Source organism: Nilaparvata lugens, chromosome 4, assembly GCF_014356525.2.
Source record: "Nilaparvata lugens isolate BPH chromosome 4, ASM1435652v1, whole genome shotgun sequence".
In the NCBI taxonomy this organism is placed as follows: Eukaryota; Metazoa; Arthropoda; class Insecta; order Hemiptera; family Delphacidae; genus Nilaparvata; species Nilaparvata lugens.
In genome coordinates this window covers 73,307,082-73,334,719 of record NC_052507.1, presented here as the reverse complement: position 1 = coordinate 73,334,719, position 27,638 = coordinate 73,307,082, and the positions used below count along the sequence as shown (strand labels likewise).

Here is a 27,638-nt window from a genome sequence, read left to right as displayed (position 1 = left end):
GTGCAGCAGAGGAACTTTGCGCACGTATTTCACATTAAGTTTTTCCTACAGTTACCATTGAATATGAAAAGTGGGTAATTATGGGTAAAATTGCCTGAAATCCATCAAATGTTTTTCTGTGTAATTTTATTATTGATAAAAACCTTAATTTATTGTCAAATTGAATAAAAATGTTGTCCTTGGTTATAATTTCTGTAATCAGTGCAGCAATGGCCACTTTTCAACGTAACTGTAGGAAAAATATCATTTTCTGCTCTAGGTGCGAAATATACTATTGAACGTGGACTGCAACTACGCCCCGTTTCGGAAAGCCAATTTTCTGACTCCAGCTGTTTAAAGTCTAGAACTTTGCGAAATCCCGAGCTCGGAAACCGGCCCTTCAATTATTCAAAAACAATATTTCTGTTATTATATTTCGTTGGAACATGATCCCTGCATGGTTTTTATTTCCTGATAAGAGAATATTTCTATCATAATTTCAGTTTTGCTAATGCTACCTTCATTTTATCCCTGTTATGTTTTACTTTTTTAAATTAATTCCATACCCTCTTTCAACCCTCTATGACCAATTTATTCCGAATCTTGCATTGTTGTTGGATTGATTGGAGAGTGTTGAGCATGTTATGTATCGTTTACCCGAAGCGTCAATGATTGTGTTTTGTTGTATGTATTTTGAGTTGCAGCCCTTTCCTTTCTCGATGTGCTTTTGATGTTGTTGATTGATTTTTTATAGTGTTTGCGTTTATGGAGGTGGAAGTAGACGCGATCAAGTAAACCTGGTGAAGCAAGGCGTGGAAATAGTTATCGCTACACCTGGACGACTCATGGACCTTGTTCAGGATGGTTAGGCTAATCTATTTTTATTATAGTGAGGTCCATGTTATAATGGTAGTGGAGAACATCGTTGTCGATTCTCTGACTTGCCACTGCCTTCTGTAGAGGATAGCTGATACCGGTATAGGGGACCAGAGGTTCGAACGCTAGCGCTTCCGTCTTATAAAATGTAGATCAAATAATTACAGATGTAATAAATACTTATTTTGAGTGATGATTATATAAGTGTATGAATTGGTTCAGTTAGTTTTATAGCTGGGAGTTTATTCTTGACGACACCTAACGTACATTGAAATGTATTTATTGCTGGATTAACATATTCTATTTTATTCTATTCTATTCAGAGGTTGAGCGCCTGAATTCAAATGTAAAAATAATCTCACTTTGAATGAATTTGTAACATTTTGGTTTGACATGAGCTCGAACACTAGCGCTTCCATGGAGAAGATGTGATCTTTCCATAGGGAACTTTTGGCACCAGAGATCGCGTAAGTTGATTTTTCAGTCAACTTCTGCTCCCCTATATCTGGAGTAATATTAACTGTTCATTATTTTTTTAAATGGACAATTTTAGTCTATTCGTCAAGAGATTAATTAATAAACTTTAATAGTTGAGATTAAATATTTTGTTAAATCAATATATTTCTCCATTTTAAATACAATCTAGGAACATGCGGAGCTATAGTGAGGTCCACGTTATAATGGCAGTGGAGATATATAGGAGAACAGCGTTGCCGAACCTCTGTCTTGTCAATGCCTTCTTTAGACGGTAGCTGATACAGGTTTATTTATGTTATATTAACTGTTCATTCTCGTTTAAAATAATCAATTAGATTTTATTAAGCAAGGAATTATATTTTTCAATAATTTCATAATGAATTTTCATAATTAAAATGTAATATTTTGTTAATTAATTATGAATTCTACATTGTAAAAAGTTGATCTGGCAACAGAGCAAAGCGGAAAGGAGATAGCGCTATCCGCTTTGTTGAATGATAGACAAGGATAGCAATTCCATTGCTAAACAAACACTGCCATTATTACGTGGACCTCACTATAGAAGAGCTTAGCGCTATCTGCTTTGTCGAATGATAGACAAGGCAATGAATGATAGCAATACCAATGTTAATCATTGCAGATACGTTATAATTATTATAACGTAGACCTCACTATAGTTTAATTTATCAAATGAAGAAGTTGTTTTATTTTATAGAATCACCTTCAATCGAAAGGTATCATTTTATATTATTTGATGGTACAATGCTCACTTGTAGAAAAAATGAAATCAAATCCAAACAAAGATCAGTTTTCAAATTCCAAGTGTAGTGGTTATTCACTATAAGGATTTTTTCATTTCCAACCTACATCAATTTTGTAAACTGAGTAGTTTTGATGTGCATGTGAGTGTGTGTTATGCTTTCGATGTGAACCATTGTTGTGTCTTTATAACATTGGTGGCATGAAAAAGTTGAAATTTCGAACATTTTGGCAACATGGATAAATATTTGTCCACGTCTTGTTTATTCAGAGTATAATGTGTGGGTAACTCACTGTCAATTATTCCCGTTCAAATATGAATGCGTTTCAAGCTTTTTACATTAATTAATAATTATTAAACTTGAATTTAAAAAACACTTATGGATTGAGAATGCACTTACATCGGTAGTGACGATCGTTTCGACCTGTTGTTGGTCATCATCAGACCGTAGGAATTTACTCTAATGTCAAGGTTCAACATGTCAACTACATGTAAAGCTGCGTACACATATTCGCGCTTCCAACCCGCACCGAGCACGCTCCTCCCTCGTACCACCATCGAACCACAGTCGCTCCGCCTACGCACCCATCATGAACGTTACGGAAGATGTTAGATCTTCTCGCGCTCCCCAGGCGAACAACTCTTGCTCGCCGGTCGATCATCAATCGCTCTGCTGGAGTGACGTTCGGTTGCGGAGCAGAGCGAAAGTCTGTACGCACCTTAATGTAATCATGTCAACTTGACATTGAAGTAAATTCCTACAGTCTGATGATGACCAACAACAGGTCGAAACGATCGTCACTACCAATGTAAGTGCATTCTCAATCCATAAGTGTTTTTTAAATTCAAGTTTAATTTTATAGTGAAAAATTATGAATATGCAACAGAGTAATAATTATTTATCTACGAACATCAAAATTATTTTTTTACATTTTCATTTTAAATCGACCGTTTCCATTTTGATTTTTTTTTTTGTTATTTCTATGCAATGATATTGATTATTTATTGTGATATGCCATGTTACTGTGTAGTAAAGGTTTAGTTGTTGATGGTTTTAGATGTTCTGGATGTATCCGCTGTAACCTATCTGATTCTGGACGAAGCAGACAGAATGCTTGACATGGGATTTGAGCCACAAATAAGGAAGTCTCTACTCCATGTGAGACCTGACAGACAGACTGTCATGACAAGGTGAGACTTTATAAAGTTTCATTCACTATGTTCATATAGTACACCTCGACTTAGTACAGACCTCGTAATCGGTTTTTTTTTGGGGGGGGCGTACCCTTGAGATGTACTGTATATATTTATCAATTTATTCAATCATTTAACTTGAATAAATACATGATGTACATAATACATTACACATGCATGCATGCATGCATGTACATGCATGTACATAATACATTACACATGCATGCATGTACATGCATGTACATAATACATTACACATGCATGCATGCATGTACATGAGAGAAGAAAAACTAATTACAATATTATTTCTAGGCATCACCAGCAAAAAGATAACTCTTTGCCCGCTATATAGATTATGAATATAGATTCTTAATTCAGATGGATGTAAATTTAGGATTTTTGTTATATTCGATCAACAATACCATAAAGAATTTATCCTCCAAATCTCATGGATTTATCTCTTACCGAATTTGAAATGTTCTGTCCAAAAAATTTAAATTAAGGCGCTCATATCTCGAAAGTGATGATCGGGAAAAAATGTTTTCCTGAGAAAACTTTTTCATTTTGATAGCTTGATGATAATAATTATAAGAATCGAAAAACTTGCCCTATTACCACAGGTAAGGAAAGTATTGCTTTCCGAAAAAAAAAGGTATCCCAATTTCCAAGTTTCTATACATTTCAAGGTCCCCTGAGTCCAAAAAAGTGGTTTTTGGGTATTGGTCTGTATGGTGTGTGTGTGTGTGTGTGTGTTGTGTGTGTGTGTGGTGTGTGTGTGTGTGGTGTGTATGAGTGTATGTGCGTCTGTGTACACGATATCTCATCTCCCAATTAACGGAATGACTTGAAATTTGGAACTTAAGGTCCTTCCCCTATAAGGATCCGACACGAACAATTTCGATCAAATGCAATTCAAAATGGCGGCTAAAATGGCGAAAAAAATGTTGTCAAAAACAGGGTTTTTCGCAATTTTCTCGAAAATGGCTCCAACGATTTTGATCAAATTCATACCTAAAATAGTCATTGTTAAGCTCTATCAACTGTCACAAGTCCCATATCTGTAAAAATTTCAGGAGCTCCGCCTCATCTATGCAAAGTTTGATTTTAGATTCCCAATTATTAGGCTTCAGATACAATTTAAACAAAAAATTTTGAGTGGAAAAGATCGAAAATGAGAATCTCTACAATTAATGTTCAGTAACATTTTCACCTAAAATTAAATATAAGCTCGAAATTCGAGAAAATTTATTATTTCAATTGCAAGCTGTTGGCAACTGTTGATTCTATTAAATCATTCACTATGAAGAGATAGCAGACCTCGTGTGTCTCCAGTGTTATAGTCCTGTCACCAGCTGGCTTAGATCTTTGAATAGTAGACTTGAGATGCGCGGGAACACTAGCGTCAGGTGATAAATTTTCATAACGGCAAGGAAAGTTGTGTGAGTGCGCCACACCAGATTTTTAGCCTTTGCACAGCCTTAATTAATAATAATTATTAAACGAAAATCATAATTATTTTTTTTACATTTTTATTACAATCGACTGTTCCATTTCGAATTGTTTCGTTATTTCTATGCCATGATATTGAATATTTTATATTATACAAGTCAGTGCTTTTTTGTAAAAATGAATAAATTTACTGTGATATGCCATGTTACTGTGTAGTGAAGGTTTAGTTTTTGGTGGTTTTAGATGTTCTGGATGTATCCGCCGTAACATATCTGATTCTGGACGAAGCAGACAGAATGCTTGACATGGGATTTGAGCCACAAATAAGGAGTCTCTCCTTCATGTGAGACCTGACAGACAGACTGTCATGACAAGGTGAGATTTTGTATTGTGACATCCACTTTATAGCACATATCTATATTATATATAAAAGCGAAATGGCACTGATTGACTTACTCACTCGCAGAACTAAAGATCTACCGGACCAAAAACGTTCAAATTTGGTAGGTATGTTCAGTTGGTCCTTTAGAGGCGCACTAAGAACGGATTTGGAAAATTTTCAAAGGTACGCCCAAAATCTGCGTTTTTCCAGGGTTTTCTCAGCTTTATCGAGAACAAATGAACAGAAAATGTTCAAATTTAGTGCAGAAGCTCAGCTAGGGTGAAATAATGTTGTGTTAGAAGGAATTTGCAATAACGTCAAAGATACGCCCCTAAATTAGCGTTTTCCATAGTTTTTTTTTGCGTTTTCTCAGCTTTATCGAGAACAATGAACAGAAAATGTTCATATTTAGTACAGAAGCTCAGCTAGGGTATAATAATGTTGTGTTAGAAGAAATTTGAAATAACGCTAATGCTACCTTCATTTTATCCCTGTTATGTTTTACTTTTTTAAATTAATTCCATACCCTCTTTCAACCCTCTATGACCAATTTATTCCGAATCTTGCATTGTTGTTGGATTGATTGGAGAGTGTTGAGCATGTTATGTATCGTTTACCCGAAGCGTCAATGATTGTGTTTTGTTGTATGTATTTTGAGTTGCAGCCCTTTCCTTTCTCGATGTGCTTTTGATGTTGTTGATTGATTTTTTATAGTGTTTGCGTTTATGGAGGTGGAAGTAGACGCGATCAAGTAAACCTGGTGAAGCAAGGCGTGGAAATAGTTATCGCTACACCTGGACGACTCATGGACCTTGTTCAGGATGGTTAGGCTAATCTATTTTTATTATAGTGAGGTCCATGTTATAATGGTAGTGGAGAACATCGTTGTCGATTCTCTGACTTGCCACTGCCTTCTGTAGAGGATAGCTGATACCGGTATAGGGGACCAGAGGTTCGAACGCTAGCGCTTCCGTCTTATAAAATGTAGATCAAATAATTACAGATGTAATAAATACTTATTTTGAGTGATGATTATATAAGTGTATGAATTGGTTCAGTTAGTTTTATAGCTGGGAGTTTATTCTTGACGACACCTAACGTACATTGAAATGTATTTATTGGTGGATTAACATATTCTTTTTTATTCTATTCTATTCAGAGGTTGAGCGCCTGAATTCAAATGTAAAATAATCTCACTTTGAATGAATTTGTAACATTTTTTGACATAAGCTCGAACACTAGCGCTTCCATTGAGAAGATGTTATCTTTCCATAGGGAACTTTTGGCACCAGAGATCGCGTAAGTTGATTTTTCAGTCAACTTCTGCTCCCCTATATCTGGAGTAATATTAACTGTTCATTATTTTTTTAAATGGACAATTTTAGTCTATTCGTCAAGAGATTAATTAAATAAACTTTAATAGTTGAGATTAAATATTTTGTTAAATCAATATATTTCTCCATTTTAAATACAATCTAGGAACATGCGGAGCTATAGTGAGGTCCACGTTATAATGGCAGTGGAGATATATAGGAGAACAGCGTTGCCGAACCTCTGTCTTGTCAATGCCTTCTTTAGACGGTAGCTGATACAGGTTTATTTATGTTATATTAACTGTTCATTCTCGTTTAAAATAATCAATTAGATTTTATTAAGCAAGGAATTATATTTTTCAATAATTTCATAATGAATTTTCATAATTAAAATGTAATATTTTGTTAATTAATTATGAATTCTACATTGTAAAAAGTTGATCTGGCAACAGAGCAAAGCGGAAAGGAGATAGCGCTATCCGCTTTGTTGAATGATAGACAAGGATAGCAATTCCATTGCTAAACAAACACTGCCATTATTACGTGGACCTCACTATAGAAGAGCTTAGCGCTATCTGCTTTGTCGAATGTAAGACAAGGCAATGAATGATATCAATACATTCAATACCACGTGATACATCCAATATCACAATGATATCAATAATCAATACCAATGTTAATCAAATACTGCAATAATTGCAGATACGTTATAATTATTATAACGTCGACCTCACTATAGTTTAATTTATCAAATGAAGAAGCTGTTTTATTTTATAGAATCACCTTCAATCGAAAGGTATCCTTTTATATTATTTGATGGTACAATGCTCACCTGTAGAAAAAATGAAATCAAATCCAAACAAAGATCAGTTTTCAAATTCCAAGTGTAGTGGTTATTCACTATAAGGATTTTTTCATTTCCAACCTACATCAATTTTAAAAACTGAGTAGTTTTGATGTGCATGTGAGTGTGTGTTATGCTTTCGATGTGAACCATTATTATTGTTGTGTCTTTATATCATCGGTGGCATGAAAAAGTTGAAATTTCGAACATTTTGCCAACATTGTCCACGTATCTTGTTTATTCAGAGTATAGTGTGTGGGTAACTCACTGTCAATTATTCCCGTTCTAATATGAATGCGTTTCAAGCTTTTTACATTAATTAATAATTATTAAACTTGAATTTAAAAAACACTTATGGATTGAGAATGCACTTACATTGGTAGTGACGATCGTTTCGACCTGTTGTCGGTCATCATCAGACCGTAGGAATTTACTCTAATGTCAAGGTTCAACATGTCAACTACATGTAAAGCTGCGTACACATATTCGCGCTTCCAACCCGCACCGAGCACGCTCCTCCCTCGTACCACCATCGAACCACAGTCGCTCCGCCTACGCACCCATCATGAACGTTACGGAAGATGTTAGATCTTCTCGCGCTCCCCAGGCGAACAACTCTTGCTCGCCGGTCGATCATCAATCGCTCTGCTGGAGTGACGTTCGGTTGCGGAGCAGAGCGAAAGTCTGTACGCACCTTAATGTAATCATGTCAACTTGACATTGAAGTAAATTCCTACAGTCTGATGATGACCAACAACAGGTCGAAACGATCGTCACTACCAATGTAAGTGCATTCTCAATCCATAAGTGTTTTTTAAATTCAAGTTTAATTTTATAGTGAAAAATTATGAATATGCAACAGAGTAATAATTATTTATCTACGAACATCAAAATTATTTTTTTACATTTTCATTTTAAATCGACCGTTTCCATTTTGATTTTTTTTTTTGTTATTTCTATGCAATGATATTGATTATTTATTGTGATATGCCATGTTACTGTGTAGTAAAGGTTTAGTTGTTGATGGTTTTAGATGTTCTGGATGTATCCGCTGTAACCTATCTGATTCTGGACGAAGCAGACAGAATGCTTGACATGGGATTTGAGCCACAAATAAGGAAGTCTCTACTCCATGTGAGACCTGACAGACAGACTGTCATGACAAGGTGAGACTTTATAAAGTTTCATTCACTATGTTCATATAGTACACCTCGACTTAGTACAGACCTCGTAATCGGTTTTTTTTTGGGGGGGGCGTACCCTTGAGATGTACTGTATATATTTATCAATTATTCAATCATTTAACTTGAATAAATACATGATGTACATAATACATTACACATGCATGCATGCATGCATGTACATGCATGTACATAATACATTACACATGCATGCATGTACATGCATGTACATAATACATTACACATGCATGCATGCATGTACATGAGAGAAGAAAAACTAATTACAATATTATTTCTAGGCATCACCAGCAAAAAGATAACTCTTTGCCCGCTATATAGATTATGAATATAGATTCTTAATTCAGATGGATGTAAATTTAGGATTTTCGTTAAATAATAATTATGATTCTTAATTCACCGAGGATGGTTATAGGCCTACTTTAAATTATTCAAGATTCCATTACATCAAGTTTTCAGTTTGTAAAGTTATTTATTGGTCCCTTGCGGAGCATGGGTTACCTACTAAATTATAAAGCCTAAAAAAATCTTGTACAATGAATATAAGATAGAATAACATAATAAGTGCCTTATTAAAATACCTTATTAGTCTCTATTGAAGTCTCTCTTGTCTTTATTATTATTCAAATAAAGTATAGGTACTTTATAGCAAGTATAAATGCTATAAAGCAAGTATAGCTACTTTATTGACGTCTCTCTTCTCTTTCTTATTTAAATAAAATAAGTATAGCATCTAGGCTGTAAATTGTAATTTTCCAAATGATATTACTATTAATTCAATGATTAGTGGTAGTTTTTCATGTGCAATATATTTTTGCAGTTGTAGAATTGTATGGATTATTAAGCAGATAATTGAATTGTGTTTCTTGTCTCAATCAATAATTTCATTCAAATCAACACAATATAATAATTTTTGCAGTTGTAGAATTGTATGTATTATTAAGCAGATTATTGAATTGTGTTTCTTGTCTCAATCAATAATTTCATTCAAATCAACACAATACAATATACATAAAAGAAATCAAAACACAAAAAACAATCAAAAAAAATTTCTAATGCAATACAAAAACAGGCTTCATGGCGGGGTGTGCTGAAAAGAAAGAAAGGAGGAAAAATACCTAGCCAACTATGGTTTCCCATGTAATAGGCAGGTAGAGGGTATAAAAGTAAAGAATGAAGGGTGAAGAGGAGAAGAAAAGGGGAAGTATCGGAGAAGAAAATAGGAAAAAAGAGAAAAAAATTGTAAGCGCGTCCACTTTCAACAAATGTATCTAAAAGAATTGGCCTTGACTTGTTTTTGTTGCGGTTTGTCAGCGCAACTTGGAATAAGAATAAGAATCTTTATTCGCCATTAAACAAACATAGATGCAATAGGCTTCGTCAATTAACATAATACATAGTCAAACATATATCACATAAATCATGAAAAGAAAATTAATTATAATATAGGTTTTCAAGTTACAATAAGTTATCTCAGTCCATGAACTCTCTTTAATATTAAAAAATGTATTATTATAAAATTGGCCGATGGTAGTGTGTAAATTGTAGTATTAAAAATAATCAATTCAATTTTCTGTAATTTAGTTGTAGTTTTTTCATGTGTAACATATATTTGTAGTTGTAGAATTGTATGTATTATTGGGCAGATAATTGAATTGTGTTTGTTTGTTTGTCAGCGCAACTTGGCCATTGGGCGTGCGTATGCTTGCGAAGACCTACATGAAGGACCCTGTGTCGGTGCATGTCGGCTCACTCGATCTGACGGCCACTCACACGGTCGAGCAAGTGATCGAGATCATGACCGAGGAGGAGAAGGAGGAAGCGCTGATGAGTCTGGTCGCCAACATGCAACCCGACGACAAGATGATTGTCTTTGTCGGCAAGAAGGTGCGCGCCGATGCGCTCTCCACCGATATGGCGCTCAGAGGTAACACTCAATCATCTAGTCAACACATTATCTAATTCAAAAAATCTATATTGACATCAACAATATCAAAAATAATCCATATAACAGTTGTTGAAAACACAAAGATTCCTGAACGCAATATTACTCTATGTATTGAAATTCTCAATCTCAAATTTGGCGTCCCTCAGGGTTCAATCCTGGAGTGGGCCCACTACTCTTCCTGCTGTATATTTCTGATGTGCATACAGCGATATCTGACAAGATGCCACTTTACACTATATGCTGATGACACCACTCTTCTTTTCTCGGATAAAGATGTGAATAATTTTGAAATAGACATGTATATCTCCACCAATGCTGTTGTTCAGTATTTCAATGAAATCTGATTATCAATTAATTCTATGAAAAGCCAAACTATCCACTTCAAATCTGCCGCTACTCTTCCTCAATGATGTAGAAGGACACAGTTAATATGTTGGGGGTGTACTTTGATGACAGGTTGACATTGGCAATGCATGTTGATGATATTGTAAAGAAATCAAGTAAAAGTCTCTTCCTGTTAAGAAATCTTGCGAAGTATTTCCCACAAAACACTGTTAAAGTTGCATTCTTTGCTACTTTTTACTGCTACCCCACATATGGTATAGAGCTTTGGGGTTGTACCACAAAGGAAAATATGGAGAGGGTCTTTATATTACAAAAGAGGGCTATACGGTATATAGCGGGCCTTGGATTCAATCACCCCTGTAGGGATGCGTTCAGATCATTTTCACTGCTGACAGTGTCTTCGATTTACAGTTTTAGAATAATTAATACACACTGTAAAAAATAGAATGGACCTGAGACTTATCTCCGATACGCACTCTTACAATACTAGAGGCAAAAACTTTACAATAAGTAATAAGAAAAATATTTTTTTTGGTTGAATATAATTTATGAATTGTGTGTTGGTAGGAGTGGACTGCGACTGCATCCACGGCGACCGTGAGCAGTCGGACCGCGAGCAGGCACTGGCCGCGCTGAAGAGCGGCAGCGTGCGCATCCTGATCGCCACCGACGTGGCGTCGCGGGGCATCGACATCCCCGACGTGACGCACGTCGTCAACCTGGACTTCCCACGCTGCATCGAGGAGTACGTGCACCGGGTGGGCAGGACGGGGCGGGCGGGCCGTGAGGGACAGGCCATCTCGTTTGTCACGCGACAAGATTGGGGACAGGCCAGGGAGCTTATCACCATACTCGAGGAGGCGGGACAGGTCTGTATAAAACTCCTGTTCTATTCATTACTAGTTTATGAAACAACGGTTTTTACTTTCCTTGCCCTATTACCTATAAGGAAAGTATTAACCTATAAGGAAAGTATTGCTTTCCGAAAAAAATTAAGATACCCCAATTTCTAAATTTCTATACGTTTCAAGGTCCCCTGAGTCCAAAAAAGTGGTTTTTGGGTATTGGTCTGTATATGTGTGTGTGTGTGTGTGTGTGTGTGTGTGTGTGGTGTGTGTGTGTGTGTGTGTGTGTGTGAGTGAGTGTATGTGCGTCTGTGTACACGATATCTCATCTCCCAATCAACGGAATGACTTGAAATTTGGAACTTAAGGTCCTTACAATATAAGGATCCGACACGAACAATTTCGATCTGATGCAATTCAAGATGGCGGATAAAATGGTGAAAATTGTCAAAAACAGGGTTTTTCGCGATTTTCTCGAAAACGGCTCCAACGATTTTGATTAAATTTATACCTTAAATGGTTATTGATAAGCTCTATCGACTGTCACAAGTCCCATATCTGTAAAAATTCCAGGAGCACCGCCCCATCTATGCAAAGTTTGATTTTAGATTTCCAATTATCAGGCTTCAGATACAATTTAAACAAATAGATTCAAGTGGAAAAGATTCAGCATATAAATCTCTACAATTAATGTTCAGTAACATTTTCACCTACAATTGAAAATAAACTCGAAATGCGAGAAAATAAGATTATTCAATTGCAAACTGTTGGCAACTTTTGATTCTATTAAATCATTCACTATGAAGAGATAGCAGACTTCGTGTGTCTTCAGCGTTATTGTCCTGTCACCAGCTGTCTCAGATCTTAGAATAGTAGATTTGATATGCGCGGGAACACTAGCGTCAGTTGATCAATTTTCATAACGGCAAGGAAAGTTGTGTGAGTGCGCCACACCAGATTCTTTTAAAGAGAGTTTCTATTGAGCGAAAAAAATTCTATTGAGTCGAATTCAGCTGAAAATGATATACTTTGCTCTGGTTCAATCTATAATTCAATAATATGGGATAACCGTGTCTGGGGGCTGTTATAACTCACATTTGGAAGAACTTTTCTTTTGTCAAAAATTGATCATGAAAACTATTCTAAATAAACCTAGACTTTTCCCAACCAGTTTGACTTTTCAAGAATTCGATGTTCTCGCAATCAGGAGACAACTTATATACATAAGCAGTGAAATCATTAATACAATCCCCGAACAGTATATCGAATGTACGAAAATAACTAAAAAAGGATATTAACACCTGGATCAAATGCAATTACTTCTTCTCTCTATGAGATGTTTCTCTTCAAAGTTTACTCTTCTGACTTATGTGCTTGCTTATTCTGCAATCCTTTGTAATTCATCTAGTATTACAATTTTTTTTAACACCTGGTCCTATCGGTTTAATTTTTCCATCCCTTATTATTCTTCCCCCATCCCATCCTTTCATATCTACCGTATATTTACTTTTCCTGATACCTTTTTCACCTTCTCAAGGATTGAAGGTTTTCCTAGTTCATGGATATCCATAGTTGGAAAACCCCTTCAATCTTCCATCCTTTTTTACACCACTTTCTTTTTATTTTGTTTTAATGTGTATTGTTGTTGTTTGCATGAATTTTTTTGTTATTCTCTGTATTAAACTTGTATGTGTGCGTAAAAATAAATTGAATTGAAATTGAAAAAAGTCTTGTACAAAGTGTGCCAGAGAAACTTACTTATTTGAAAAAAATCCCGCGCGGTGAATTGGTCGTGTAGAAAGGGGAAGTTCCCAAGCTTATCCTCCCTCAAGTAAGTAGCCATCATGCCCCGGCTCTAGAGAGCAACGAGCCTTCACAGTTGAGAGCTTCTTTTCTAATGGTCGATCACTTGTTGTTGCTACGCAACGTGCCTTCCGCGCTCGATTTGAAATTCCTCCTCACAGACACGTTCCTGGCTGTAATTCGATTCTGTCGAGGGTCAACTCATTTCGGGAGTGTGGAAGAGTCGCTAAACTCAGAAATGGACTTCAACGAACAATCAGAACTCCAGAAAATATCGGAAGAGTGAGGCAGTCAATTGTGCGTTCTCCCCGGCGTTTGGCTCGCAAACACGCAGCTGTTATGGCAATTTCTTACTCCACTGTTCGACGAATTTTTCATGAAGACCTTCAATTTCATCCCTATAAATTGGCTGTTGTTCAAGAATTAACTAAACGCAATTTTGTTGGGAGATCGGGCTGACCCACTCCAAATCGCTCCTAATTGAGATGAGGCGTCCTGGAAAGTTCCCTCGATTGAAGTCAAGTTCAGAATGCTCCTGCACAATTAAATAAATAATAAATAAAATGTTTATTTCCTAAAAAAACTACATCAATTACACAAAATATTAGATAAATTACAATATTACATACAATAGTTAGTTACAAAAAATTCTTTTAATGTGTCCTCTACTTGTTTAGTTTTTTCTGTGTAGAAATTGACCTACTCCACTATGGCGAACCATGTTCTAGAGTAGGTTTTGTTCGTTTTTTGTGCATATTATTAATTAGTTAGTGTTTAGTAAGTCATCAGGTGGTTAGTTGTTATTTGAAATTATGTTTTCTATGTTCTGTCTTCCTTTGCTCATCAACCAATTGTGTACTATTGTTTTGAACTTTCTAGGATGATTAATCTGTTTGAAATTTGCAGGAAGTAGATTATATAATTTTGGTGCTAAATGATTGAAATGTCTCTGGTATAATAGTGCCTTCTTTGCAACACTGGTGATGAGAAGATTCCTGTATCTGGTGTTGTGGTTGTGGTTTCTGGTTTGAAATGTTGTTGGGTTATTGTGTAAGTAAGTATCTCCTTGGAGTAAAGCTGTCTTGCATCCATCACTTCAAACTCATTGAATAGCTGGTCTGATGAATAGCGTGGAGGCTTCTGGTACAATTGCCATCTTGTATCGATGGAAATGAAGATCGTAATGAAGAATTCGTCTCACAGGACGATCGGAAAGTCTAAGATCAGACGCATGTTTGCGCGCAGAACACTGTGGTGATCTCAACATTGAAACTCTCGCTGCCTGAATGTTCTCGAGTGACCTAATGGGCCGAGGGACTTTCTTCGTCTTGTCGCATTTGCAGTTTGTCTGAACGTAGTGACCCACGTAACAATTGATTTCCGGTCCGGGACAGTAGCCAAAGGGGCTAAATTAAAGCGATTTCGAAATGCGCGCTAGGTGATCACAGAACATCCGCTCGAAAAATAAGTCTCAACGGCAAATTCATTCTCAAGCTTCTCATTGTTCCAATGCATGATGGCGAATGAACATGTCGGAAAGAAAACTTTATGATCTGACCTCTCTAACGAAACCAAAATTGCTCTACTACGACATCAGCTGACTGAAAGGCGTTCACTTTAAAAAAGGAAGTTTTGCTTCCACACCCGGTATACAAGTCAACAAAACTAATAACTATAGTCGATTCATAGCAATGAGAGACTGTTTGCTCATGTGTGAGTATAAAAGTAGTGACTGACACCCGCTTTTCATTGTTCGACTCATAAATACCAGTTCAACTCCTAGAACCAAGTATACAGCCTTGTACACACGTCCGTACAGATTCGCGCGAACAATCGTATGTACACTTGCCTCGGCATTGTACGTCCTTGTGGACGTGTTCCACGTATGTCTCGGCATTCAAAAAGCTATCTGATTTGCAGACGACACGAAGACATGGTAGATGTAAATTTTCCACAACATGACAACAATGGCGTCATTCCATCATTGAAGATAATTATCACAAAATGCAGCTGTGTCATTTTATTTTAATGACTTATATAATAAAATCGAAAATAAAACTTAACAAACGATGTTGGTGGGTTGAACAATTGTAGGTTGAATTAAGGAAATGAATTGCTACATGACATAAGATATGAGATTGACAATAATTCAAACTTTATTAGGATGTCAAAACATTATTTTGTTAATATAATGAATCTAATTCAACTAGTTATCCAAACAAATGATACATACCATCATGAGGGAAGCAATAACTTTACAAGAACGATTGGCTCTAACTTTGAGATTCTTGGCATTAGGCGATTCATTTGTTGGTTTCCAATATCTATTTTGAATCTCAAAAAAAGAAAATTTCTACAATAATTCCAGAAGTTTTGATGACCTAATCAAAGCACTTAACACTGTCCCACAAAATTGACAGTCTTCCTCAACGAAATTAGCCATAAATTGAATCAAATACTAAATTGCTGTCCATTTTAAACTAACTCTGCTCATACACATGACAAAACAAGATTCTCCAAAAGATTAGCTTCAAGATTCACCTTTAAGGAATACTAGTTCAAAGTTTGAATAAATCTCTCTATAGATAGCCTAGCTATCTAAAACGTATAATATCATATTGAAGATTACAATTTTAATTAACAACTCTGATTGATAACATAAAACAAACACAAGATGATTTGATAGTCACAGTAAAATAATATGTGAGCTATACTTTTTTGTAGGAACCCTGTAGAGAAGCTATTTTCACTTGAATTATGCAGTTCTAAATTTGTTAATCATGATACAAATTATATACTCCATGCATGTTTCTATTTAAATATTTGACAATCCACATATCCTACAAAATTACAAAAATCCTACAATTTACAATATTAGTTATTGGATCACAATTTGATTTGTCATTCATTAACCTAATTTATTTATTTATTTATTTATTTGTTCATACAATTACAAATCATAATGAATATGATCGGGATAGAACAACAGGCATAGCCCAAAACTATTCTGTTCCCAAATTTTGATAAATAATAAAATGTCCGAAAAAATAGGTTATGTTATAGGTTTGTTACTGAGGAAAGTTAAAGTTCAATTTCTGTCCAAAAATATATATGAGCTAGAAATTTTGATTTTATAATGATTAAAATACCAAATTATAGTCAAATATTGCACTTAATATCACCCCACTTTGAATAAATTAAGTTATTTCAGAAAATTTTGAAGCCAAAAATATACACACAACTTTCCACTAGGCACAGCTGTTTATTCAGCTTTTAATTCATTGGAATTAGGTTATGACGCCTTCAATGTTTACGTTTTGCCTCACCCGTATGGCAAAAACGCGTCCACACGTACATTCAATGCTCGCCCGAGGCGCCTTTGAGCACGCCAAAATACCGACAGGGTTCCGGTTCGCCCACATGCCTCAGCGAACAGTGTACAGACGTGCGAATGCAAACCCATACACGTATGCTCACCCGAGGCAAACGTACGTGTGTACACCGTTTACTAAGAACAGAACAGTGCGTAGATCGGCACTAGCTGAGAGGTTACCAAATGTAATTGTTCATAAAATTGAATTTTACATTGTTGACTGTTTGTGTTCAGGTGGTTCCAGAGGAGCTGGAACAAATGGCTGAGAGATTTGCTGCGATGAAGCAGCAGCGCTCCGAAGGTGGCGGTGGAGGGGGTGGATTCCGAGGGAGACGTGGAGGCGGAGGTGGTTACGGTGGAGGTGGTTACGGAGGAGGCGGTGGAGGTGGTTACGGTGGAGGTGGATACGGAGGAGGCGGTGGAGGTGGATACGGAGGAGGCCGCGGTAGAGGAGGCGGTGGTAGAGGTGGTTTTAGAGGCTCTAGGCGAGGGGGAGATAATTGGTAAAGCCGACGACTAAGCATTCACATTATTCCTGCTTCTGTGATAAGCATAGTAATTATTACTACTTATTCTATCTTTGTTAATCATTTACATACATACATTTTGAGTATGTATTTATTGTAAATATATTTATAGTAATGAGTAACTGCATTTTTTTGGAGTGAATTCCAGTTTATTTCACTTAAAGAATATACTCGTTTATATAATATACATTTTGTTTTGTAAATTAGTATCTTTTCATTCAACCCTATCATTTCACGTATTTTTGTTGCTTGCTATAATAAGATACGTTTGACTATAATTCAGGCTGAGTTATTCACTGAAAAATAAAATCTTTCCTCCATTCTCAGATCAGAAAAATCACTCATCTTCAAATGCTTATAACCACAAAATAGAAAATTGTTAAAACTCAAGAATGGAAGTGAATTCCGCCAATGTGATGACTTATTATTGTTTCTCTCGTCAAGTACTATCATTCCTCAGAGTTTGAGCGATTCTAATTTTTTACTTTTGACCATTTCATGAAAAATGCAAATCTCCCAGATTTGGTTGATATTCGGGCTATAGATAGAGGTTGACCTAACAAGTGTCATGCTATATTAAGAGACGTTTCGCTATAATTCAGGGTAGGTTATTCACTGAAACATAAAAATCTTATCTCCACTCTCAGATCAGAGAAATCACTCATCTTCAAATGCTTATAACTCTTGAATAGGAGTGAATTTGGCCAATGTGATGACATATTATTGTTCCTCTCGACAAGTACTATTATTCCTAAGAGTTTGAACGATTTTAATGTTTGACCATTTTTGCAAAAATCCATGATTTATGTTGTCACCCATCTTGACAAATTTACTGATGTTGAGAATTTGAATATGAAATTCCAATATCGATTTGGTTTGTTAACGAATGATAATAGGTTCTTTTCGTGATGATATATCCCCCACCCCCCACCTCCCCAGGTTCGAAATTTCGACTTTTAAATTTAGCTTCTACTTAGCCAATTAATTTCTATTACATGTACAAACAAACATCAAACAATATTTTGAAAATTTATGTTTTTAGAAAATATACAGTAGAACAATTTTATTAAATTTACTAAATTTTAGTCTGTAGCTTAATCGAAGATATTATTAATTTTATACTTGAGTAGAAAACTATGTTATAGTATCTCACCGGTTGGTATGTAACAATCTAACAATCTTCATGAACGTTTTATATTTATCATTCACCGTATTATGTCATGTTTAGTTACATTCATCATCAGTACAGTATCTACGGAAAATAATAGATCTTAAATAACATGAAATATTGACTAATACTGATACAACATCTTCATCTTTACATATCATGTACCATTGTACATTGTAATGTTTTGTAGTCTCTTCATAATTTCCGAAATAATATTGATTAGAGTGGATCGATTGAAAGCTATAGGACACTGGAAAAGTTGTTGGTTGTCAGTCTTCGACAAACAGCCTGTGGGAAGCAAAGAGTTTGGCACAATCCTGTTCACCCAACTATTCCTGAAACAATCACAAAATCAGTATTACAAATCATTAGAGAAAACATAATTTAGTTTTAGTAGAACAGGAATTATTACACATATTACTTGTGCAAAGTACTAATTTAACAATAGGATGCCTATTTTAAGGCTGTTCAAAGGCTAAAAATAAACTTTCTACTGGTGATATTTTTCAAAGTTTTTCGATTTATATATCAAGCTATCATAAAGAAAAAGTTTTTTTCAGGAAAACATTTATTTTCCTATCATTACTTTTCGAGACATGAACACCTAAAGTTCAAATTTTTGGGACAGAACATTTCAAATTCGGTAAGAGGCTGTGCAAAGGCTAAAAATAAACTTTCTACTGGTGATATTTCTCAAAGTTTTTTGATTTGTATATCATCAAGCTATCAAAATGAAAAAAGTTTTCCCAGGAAAACATTTTTTCCAATCATTACTTTTTGAGATATGAGCACCTAAAGTTTAAATATTTGGGACAGAACATTTCAAATTTGGTAAGAGATAAATCCATGAGATTCAGAGGATAAATTCGTCATGATATTATTGATTGAATAAAACTTTTTTTTTTTTTGAAAATATCAATTTTGGAGAGAGTTTTTCAATTTACTAAAAACAACGTTTGGTTGAGTTATTATTGGTCATTTTCTGGTGAGTTGAATAACTTTCTCAAAAATTAATTTTTTCTAAAAAAAAAATGTTTTATTCAATCAACAATACCATGAAGAATTTATCCTCTGAATCTCATGGATTTATCTCTTACCGAATTTAAAATTTTCTGTTCCAAATATTTAAACTTTAGGCGCTCATATCTCAAAAAGTAATGATCGGAAAAAATGTTTTCCTGAGAAAACTTTTTCATTTTGATAGCTTGATGATATACAAATCAAAAAACTTTGAGAAATATCATCAGTAGAAAGTTTATTTTCAGCCTTTGCAGACGCATATACGCTACGGTACCGTACCAAAAATATATAACATTGTTATTTTTGAATGATCATAGGGAGCTCCTATACTTTTGACTTAAGGCGTGAATATTGTCAACAATATTAATAAGCCTACTCAATGCAACTTTGAATATTTTTATTGAATGAAAAAGACTAAGAAATTGTCAAAAAACCACTGATTTATTGATAAATAGAAAGACCGGTTTCGGTTATTACACCATTGTCAATCTCTGATAAACTAAAACTAAATACAAGAGCAGCAGAATTTATACTAGTAGGCGAGTACTGCTATTGGTCGAGGGCATGAACGCCTGCCATTGGCCTAGCTAGACAGTCTCCTCCCCCTCAACGGTGGGACAAAATGGCGGCTTAAGCAACAGAATCGCCATGATAATAAAATTTACTTTATTTACTTTAAAAGTAAATTTTATTATCATGGCGATTCTGTTGCTTAAGCCGCCATTTTGTCCCACCGTTGAGGGGGAGGAGACTGTCTAGCTAGGCCAATGGCAGGCGTTCATGCCCTCGACCAATAGCAGTACTCGCCTACTAGTATAAATTCTGCTGCTCTTGTATTTAGTTTTAGTTTATCAGAGATTGACAATGGTGTAATAACCGAAACCGGTCTTTCTATTTATCAATAAATCAGTGGTTTTTTGACAATTTCTTAGTCTTTTTCATTCAATATGAATAATTACCACAATATCAACTTCTCAACTACACAAAAAATTGAATATTTTTCTTGACTTTTTACTGCTTTCAATAGAACAGCTGAAAAAATTCAGCGGTATTTTGAGCGAGTTTCCAGCCCGGGGCTCGCAAATGAAGAATATGTTTAACAGTCCATTATTTATGTGACAACATTTCCCTATAGCACTATTATCGTAGTGGTTATTTAAGATTGGTGAATAATAATGGTACCATAGTCAGACACTTCCTCTGTAAACAAAGCCATAGTGCAGTCTGGTGACGTCAGCAAACGTAGAGCTCCTACACCAATAAAAACACCAGCTGAAATAAATGATTTTTTATTGGTGTAGGAGACCTACCTGTGCTGACGTCACACGAATGCACTACGGCGCGGTTTTTTTACGGAGGTAGTGACTCAGACATGCGCAAGTTCATCAGCTCTGTCTCTGATTTCCCAACTATATATACTAACACACAATCAATTATTAGTGTAATTCAAATTCAAATATCAAATCAAATTTATTTATTTACCAATTCACTAGAAATTCATAAAATAACACTTATCAACTAATATACATTGGTGTGGCTGGAAAAAGAAGCCTTGAGCTCCAGCCACGAGTTCGAAAATATTCTTTAAATTATTTGTACATTTGCCGTGATAATATTCTAAAATAGGCTACAAACTAAAAGATAGTAAACCAAAAACCAAAAATATGTATGAATAAAAACAAAAATCAATTCTTGAATCAAAAATCAACAAGCCCAATAATAGAAATAGGTAGGCTAATATAGAAATTATAATAATAATAATAAAAAAAAATTCTTTTTTCAGGTAATCAAAAAAAAACCAAGTTTAAATTGAGCGTGTTAAAAACAAGTTATAATTATAGTAATTTAGTTTTCAATTTTAAAAAAGTATTCTCTTTTACCCAGGATCTTATTTTATTTAATTTATTACTTGTAATTTTATCCCTAATGAAATCGTCTGGTATTCTATTTATTAGCTTATCGCTCTGGAACTTGAATTGATGATTGCTGGTTGTCAATGCAGTGAAATTTATACTGTAAGCACTTACACTTGCTGGTCTTAAATTGTAAGTGACATTGCGTTGAGTAAATAGATGTGTATTCTTATTTATGAATATAATTAAGTTTGTTATGTACGTTTGGCGAAGCGTTGGTAAGTTTATCTCATCAAATATTAGTCTGCTAGGATAGCGTCTTGGTCTTCCTTGCGCAGCCCTGATGATATGCTTTTGAATAGTAAAAAGTTTATTGAAATGGGTGTCAAAGGCTGCTCCCCATACTTCTATATTGTAGTGGAAGATTGAGTGAGCATATGCATTGTAAATTGTTCTGAGAATGTTCAAGTCTTTCAATTGATTAATTTTGTAAAATATTGTAATCAAGTATTTTAATTTATAACAAAGATTTTGGATGTGAATGTCCCATTTAATATGCTGATCAATCGTAATTCCTAAATATTTCATTGACTTAACTCTTTCTATAGTTGAACAAGTACAGTGGGAGTGTCGCAGTTATGATTATGTATTATTAGTTTTAAATGTTCTGAAGGTTGACCGCTTCTATTAGGCGAAAAAGTTATATATTTAGTTTTTATTGTATTTAATGTTAGAATATGACTTTTTAACCACGACTTGACCACTGAGAGACCGCGATTTGCACAGTTGAATGTTTCATCCCAAGTTGAGCCAGAAAAGATTAAAGCAGTGTCATCGGCAAAAGATAGAGCAATACCATTCGGAATGCGTAGTTTCAATAAATCATTCACATAAATCAAAAACATAATTATTCTTATTGTATAGTTTTTTATCACAGCACAATCACATAGATACAGCTCCCCGTCTTTCGGAGGAGATGATAATCCGTCGGTCACGTCTACCTAAAAAGTAGTCGTCATCTATCATCATCATCCCTGTCACTCATTACCCACGCACAAGCCTAAGAGCTTTTGTGGGCATCACCCTCAGTATTACTATCATTATTGTTCTACCTTTGTGGAGTGTTTCTTCAAATAAAAATGTCAATATCAATCATTTCAAAAAATACTACTCAAGAAGTTCAATCCTGTTTGTAAAACACAATTTTTTGAAGAACAAGCAAAACCATGTTATATGCTACTAAAATCAAAATAGTTTTTTGTCATTACAAAACAGAATTTGTATAACAAAGTCAAATACATTTACATAATGTGAAAGTAAATTTACATAAACTATAAATCAGTTGTTGAACTCTCTTGTAATTTTAGTCAAGATTATCAGGTCGAGAATACAGGTGTACCGTACCTGTCTTGATTAGTAGATACGGTTGTTAGTAGAACTATTGTTGAATTGTGTAATTTTGCCAAGATGAATAGATTATGGTCCGTTCAAAATTACTTCTGACTTGGAGGAATATGCGGTGCAGAGAAATGGAGGGAGATCAGCCAATTACAGTAATTAATAGAGTCATAGGTGGAAGCGCAGTTGCCAATTTGTCAGTCTGCTTTCAGACAGGAAACTTCGCATGTGTAGCATGAGCACATGAACAGTCACTAGAAGTTGGAGAACGCTGATGGCCGCTTCAAAATGGCAACATGGCGCCTCTGTATCCCTCCCGCTGTATGCTTTCTCTGCTGCGCATGTCCATCCCAAGTAAGAAGTAATTTTGTACACAGTATATAGTGATGTATTCAGATCCTGAGTGACCTGATCTCAACACCGCCGGCTCTTGCCAATCTTTTGAACTAAGTTTTTTTTTATTCTGTGACAATTTGTCAAGGTTATGACTATATATGTATATATAAAAGCGAAATGGCACTCACTCACTCACTGACTGACTCACTCACTCGCAGAACTAAAAATCTACCGGACCAAAAACGTTCAAATTTGGTAGGTATGTTCAGTTGGCCCTTTAGAGGCGCATTAAGAAATAAGGTGGATTTGGAAAGATTTCCAAAGATACGCCCAAAATCTGCGTTTTTCCAGCGTTTTCTCAGCTTTATCGAGAACAAATGAACAGAAAATGTTCAAATTTAGTACAGTAGCTCAGCTAGAGTTTAATAATGTTCTATTAGAAGGAATTTGTAATAACGTCAAAGATACGCTCAAAATTAGCGTTTTTTGGTTTTTCTCAGATTTATCGAGAACAAATGAACAGAAATTGTTCAAATTTAGTAAAGAAGCTCAGCTAGGGTGTAGTAATGTTGTGTTACAAGGAATTTTAAATAATGCCAAAGATAAGCCCAAAATCTGCGTTTTCCAGCGTTTTTTGCGCTTTCTCAGCTTTATCGAGAACAAATGAACAGAAAATGTTCAAATTTACTACAGAAGCTCAGCTGGGGTGTAATGATGTTGTGTTGGAAGGAATTTGAAATACACGCTCAAAATTAGCGGTTTTTTGTGTTTTCTCAGTTTTATCATCAAGTAATACACAGAAAGAGTTCAAATTTGGTACAGAGGTTTAGGTAGGGTCTAAAAATTTTGCGATGTGACTTTGATATCTCATCAAAGATACGCCCAAAATCAGAGTTTTTCCAACGTTTTTCTCAGATTTTCTGCGTTTTCTCAGTACTTTGATTTTCTGATGGATAATAATAATAATAATTTTTATTTGTTCAATACAGTACAGTCATTATGAATCACAACTATAGGAATGAAGCATGCTCAAATGCAGTCGAGCGAAGCGAGCCCGCTCATCTCATTTTTTGACGATCTAGTCGGGGGTCCTGGCTAGACCGGATATGGCGAACGAAGCGAGCCTGACGGCTAGTACAGGTATATAGTGTTTGTACTTACGACGCGATCTATCGAGGAGTGCCTGGTCATTGATCAAGACATTGGAATCATGGGAATTAAATTAAGTTTGACTACTCACTGAGTGATGCCGTCAATGATTTTGTCCCAACTAGAGGCTCTTCCGAGAGCGACATTCTCCACAGCTGAGTTGACCACGCTGCACACCCCCTTTCGCCAACACTCGCCCGAGTCGATGCCCATGTCGGCCAAAGTGCTCTCCATTCTCTCAATCAATCCACGGGCGCTCGCCTCGCTGTAACCTGCAATTTCTCCACAAAATCCGTTCCATTATTTACAAATTGGATATTTATTTATAGATGGATAGATTCAAAGCGGACTATAATCAACAGAACAAACCAAGTATTAGCTTATACAGATGATGTTGTCCTAGCCTCAAGAAATCAAGATAGCCACAAAGAAATTTTCAACAAAATGAAGGAAGAGACAGGAGAGGTGGGTCTTGAAATTAACATTAATAAAACGAAATATATGAGAATGTCTGCTAATCAAGCAAGAAGGCAAGTATAATAATCTGAAAATAGCCGATGACTGTGTTAGAAGGCGTCAGAAAGTTCAAATACCTTGGGGTAACCCTGACAGCAGACAATAAGACCAGTCAAGAAATATACATAATCGAATATAATGATGGGGCAACAGAGCATACTTTGTTAATCAAAAAATATTTTAAAGCAGACTAATATCTAGGAAAACAACGGTGAAATGACGCTAGTTAGACTAGCTATGTAACCTATGGGGCTTCTCTCTTAAACAAAGATGAAAAAGCATTAAGGTCATTTGAGAGAAAAATGTACAGAAGAATCTGGGGACCAACGTGTGACGGAGGAGTGTAGAGAGCCAGCTTTAATAGTGAGATAGACCAGGCCATTGGAGGAGGAAAATATGATGCGATTCATAAAAGCCAGAAGGATTGAATGGCTTGGACACAGCCAGAATGAGAGATGAGAGGATGCCATCACGACTGCTGGAGGAAAGAATGCTTGGAACGAGAAAGAGAGGTCGACTATGGACAAGATGGCTGAACGAAGCGATATTGAAGACCCCCGTGTGCTGGGCGTAGCAAACTGGCAACGGAGTGCACAGGATAGAGACGAATGGAGGCGCTATGTTGAGGAGGCCAAAGTCCACCCAGGATGTAGAGCCGGATAAAGTAAAGTAAGTAACGATTCAAAAATAGATATTTATTTTTGAAAGATTATAAAATTATTTTATAAATAATGGTTTTGATTTAAATAAAACATATACAGAATATATCTTTACTCATCTATGATCGGGAAATAATATATTTTTTGTCATAGTCATTCAATCTCAGCTGTTTTCCATGCCGGTAAACAGCTGTTTTCAGAACAAATAAACATATGATTCTCTTTGATACAGTGTTGTTTATTTTTCAGTATCATTATTGGTACAGTATTTCTATTATTAGTATTTATCCTTCTCCTGAAACAAGAATTTTATTCAAACTTTGATATTAGTAAGTATTGGGAGATCAAATAAATAATTGAAAGCCTTTTCGACTTTTGCAAAACTAATAACTGCCCTCTAATATCCAGGATTTGCAATTCTTTAATGCAAAATAACCGTTATAAAATATGATGTTCAAAAGGTTCACGGTATGATTTTGTACATGAAATAAATTAAAATCACTTCACTCATATGGGCTATTTTATTCAAATTAATAAAAACAATATAGAACTTGTAGTACGGTACCCTTTTATTAAAACATTTTAAAAACTTTAAAACATGTTCAAGTTTACAATTTTTATATTGTTTTTATTAATATGAACTAAATTATTGTTGTATTGTTTGTTCTAATGTGATAAACTGACCGTAGTGTAGAGACGGAGGAGACGGAATCAATAGTCGAACCAAGCTGGGTACTACGAAGACAAGCATGAAGAGTATGACACTGGTTACAACCAGAGACTTGGCATTGATGTCAATGATTGGCCTCGGACCTCCCGTCTGCAGGTGACTCGATCCAATCGGTATATGCAGAAACGGCACAGCAAAACACTATTTCCAACTGAAACGAAAACATCATATCAAATTGATTATTCATCACACAGTTCCGAACAAAGGTATAGTTTGTATCAATATAGCGCATTGTCAAAAATGTATATTTTCATTCAGAAATTAGCTTGAAACATTAACTGGAAATAAATAATCACTTCACTTATATGGGCTACTTTATCCAAATTAATAAAAACAATATAAAACTTGTACCGTACCCTTTTATTAAAGTTTTTAAAATGTTTTAATAGAAGGGTACTACAAGTTTTATATTGTTTTATTAATCAAATGGAAAGTATAAATTCATGAAAATACAATTCGGCTTCAGTAAGTGAGAAAGAAAAACATAATATGGAGTCATAACCGTTATTCAAATAATACAGTAGTGACACACTAAAGCTGTGTTTACACCAAAAGTTATTAACAAAATGTTAATAACTTAATCCTTATAGATTCTATTAGATTGAACATAACTTATCATACACATGATGAATATATGTGTTTGCCAAGGTCCCTTTCAATCTAATAAAATCTATAAGGATTACCTATGTTATTAACATTTTGTTAATAACTTTGGTGTAAACCCAGCTTAATACATTGATACCTCCCTCGCGTTCGCTACCTTTCAGCCTGCCGCTCTGCTCTGCTCCCCACGCCACGCATCAACCAAATGAGTGGTTGACCCACCCGCCACCAGGGTGCGCCTCAGTCGCCGCCACCCGTTCCTGCGTTTCTATTGGCCGAGCACCGCCGGCCAATAGCAGCGCAGGTGAACTCGGGGACTGTGAATAAAAGGGGACTACTCAGCTACCCTCGATAGCACTTGCTCACTAGCAGCCTTCCACTGAAGAGCCAGAAGAGACCACCAGCCGAGACCACTACCAGAGACCACTACCAGCCGAGACCACTACCGAGACCAGGAGCAGAGCAGCGAGCAGGCCAATGAGGGAACCACGGCGAGACTAACCGCAACCTGAGGTGTCTTCCTTGTCTACTACCCAGCCGATGCCTAGGAGGAACCGAGCCGGCCGCCGAATCCAGAAGAGGAGGGCCCTACGTCGGCTTTGCCAGGTGGAGGAGAGGCTGAGGCTGTACACCGCCGCGCCAGCTGCGCCCCAAGACTTAGCGCCCCAGCCTAACAACTGGTGCACGGTTCTGGATGCGCGGGTTGGGTGCCGAACCGACATCGGAGTGTGTGCAGCAGAAGCCTACGACCCTGCCTGCCCGGGGTTTGACCGAAGGCCCCTTCTAAACGAGGAAGTGGTCGAGGAGGTCCTCCCGGCGGAGATTCGGCACGACCTCTGGCTAGTAGATCACCCGGTCAGCCCTCTCCATAGCCCGGGTAAACCAGAGTGGA

General features: G+C 35.9%; 2 protein-coding genes across 2 annotated transcripts in view; one reads left to right on the top strand and one right to left on the bottom strand.

Annotated features, from left to right (window-relative positions):
* The window catches only part of LOC111049174 (ATP-dependent RNA helicase dbp2), a 43,920-nt gene extending 26,583 nt beyond the window's left edge, over positions 1-17,337 (top strand). Inside the window, exons 7-12 of the mRNA XM_039426415.1 lie at positions 734-843; positions 3,151-3,283; positions 10,150-10,400; positions 11,334-11,635; positions 17,022-17,133; positions 17,188-17,337. Of these exons, the coding sequence (XP_039282349.1) occupies positions 734-843; positions 3,151-3,283; positions 10,150-10,400; positions 11,334-11,635; positions 17,022-17,133; positions 17,188-17,294 (1,015 nt within the window). The 3' untranslated portion in view covers positions 17,295-17,337. The remainder of the gene's footprint in view (positions 1-733; positions 844-3,150; positions 3,284-10,149; positions 10,401-11,333; positions 11,636-17,021; positions 17,134-17,187) is intronic.
* An 844-nt stretch (positions 17,338-18,181) lies between these two features.
* On the bottom strand, positions 18,182-26,336 carry LOC111049160. The gene is made up of 3 exons (XM_039426411.1): positions 26,098-26,336; positions 24,330-24,510; positions 18,182-18,817 (listed from the first exon to the last, which is right to left on the bottom strand). The coding sequence occupies exons 1-3, from the start codon at positions 26,162-26,164 to the stop codon at positions 18,640-18,642; spliced, it is 426 nt and encodes a 141-aa protein (XP_039282345.1). The 5' UTR covers positions 26,165-26,336; the 3' UTR covers positions 18,182-18,639.
* Between the last annotated feature and the right edge of the window lie 1,302 nt (positions 26,337-27,638).

Bases quoted from the DNA above. Each gene is read 5' to 3' on its own strand.
- LOC111049160 (XM_039426411.1), bottom strand. From the start codon at position 26,164: ATGCTTGTCTTCGTAGTACCCAGCTTGGTTCGACTATTGATTCCGTCT. The intron at 24,511-26,097 runs GTCAGTTTATCA...GAGAAATTGCAG, and splicing joins TCCTCCGTCTCTACACTACG to GTTACAGCGAGGCGAGCGCC. The intron at 18,818-24,329 runs GTGAGTAGTCAA...TGATTGTTTCAG, and splicing joins ATCATTGACGGCATCACTCA to GAATAGTTGGGTGAACAGGA.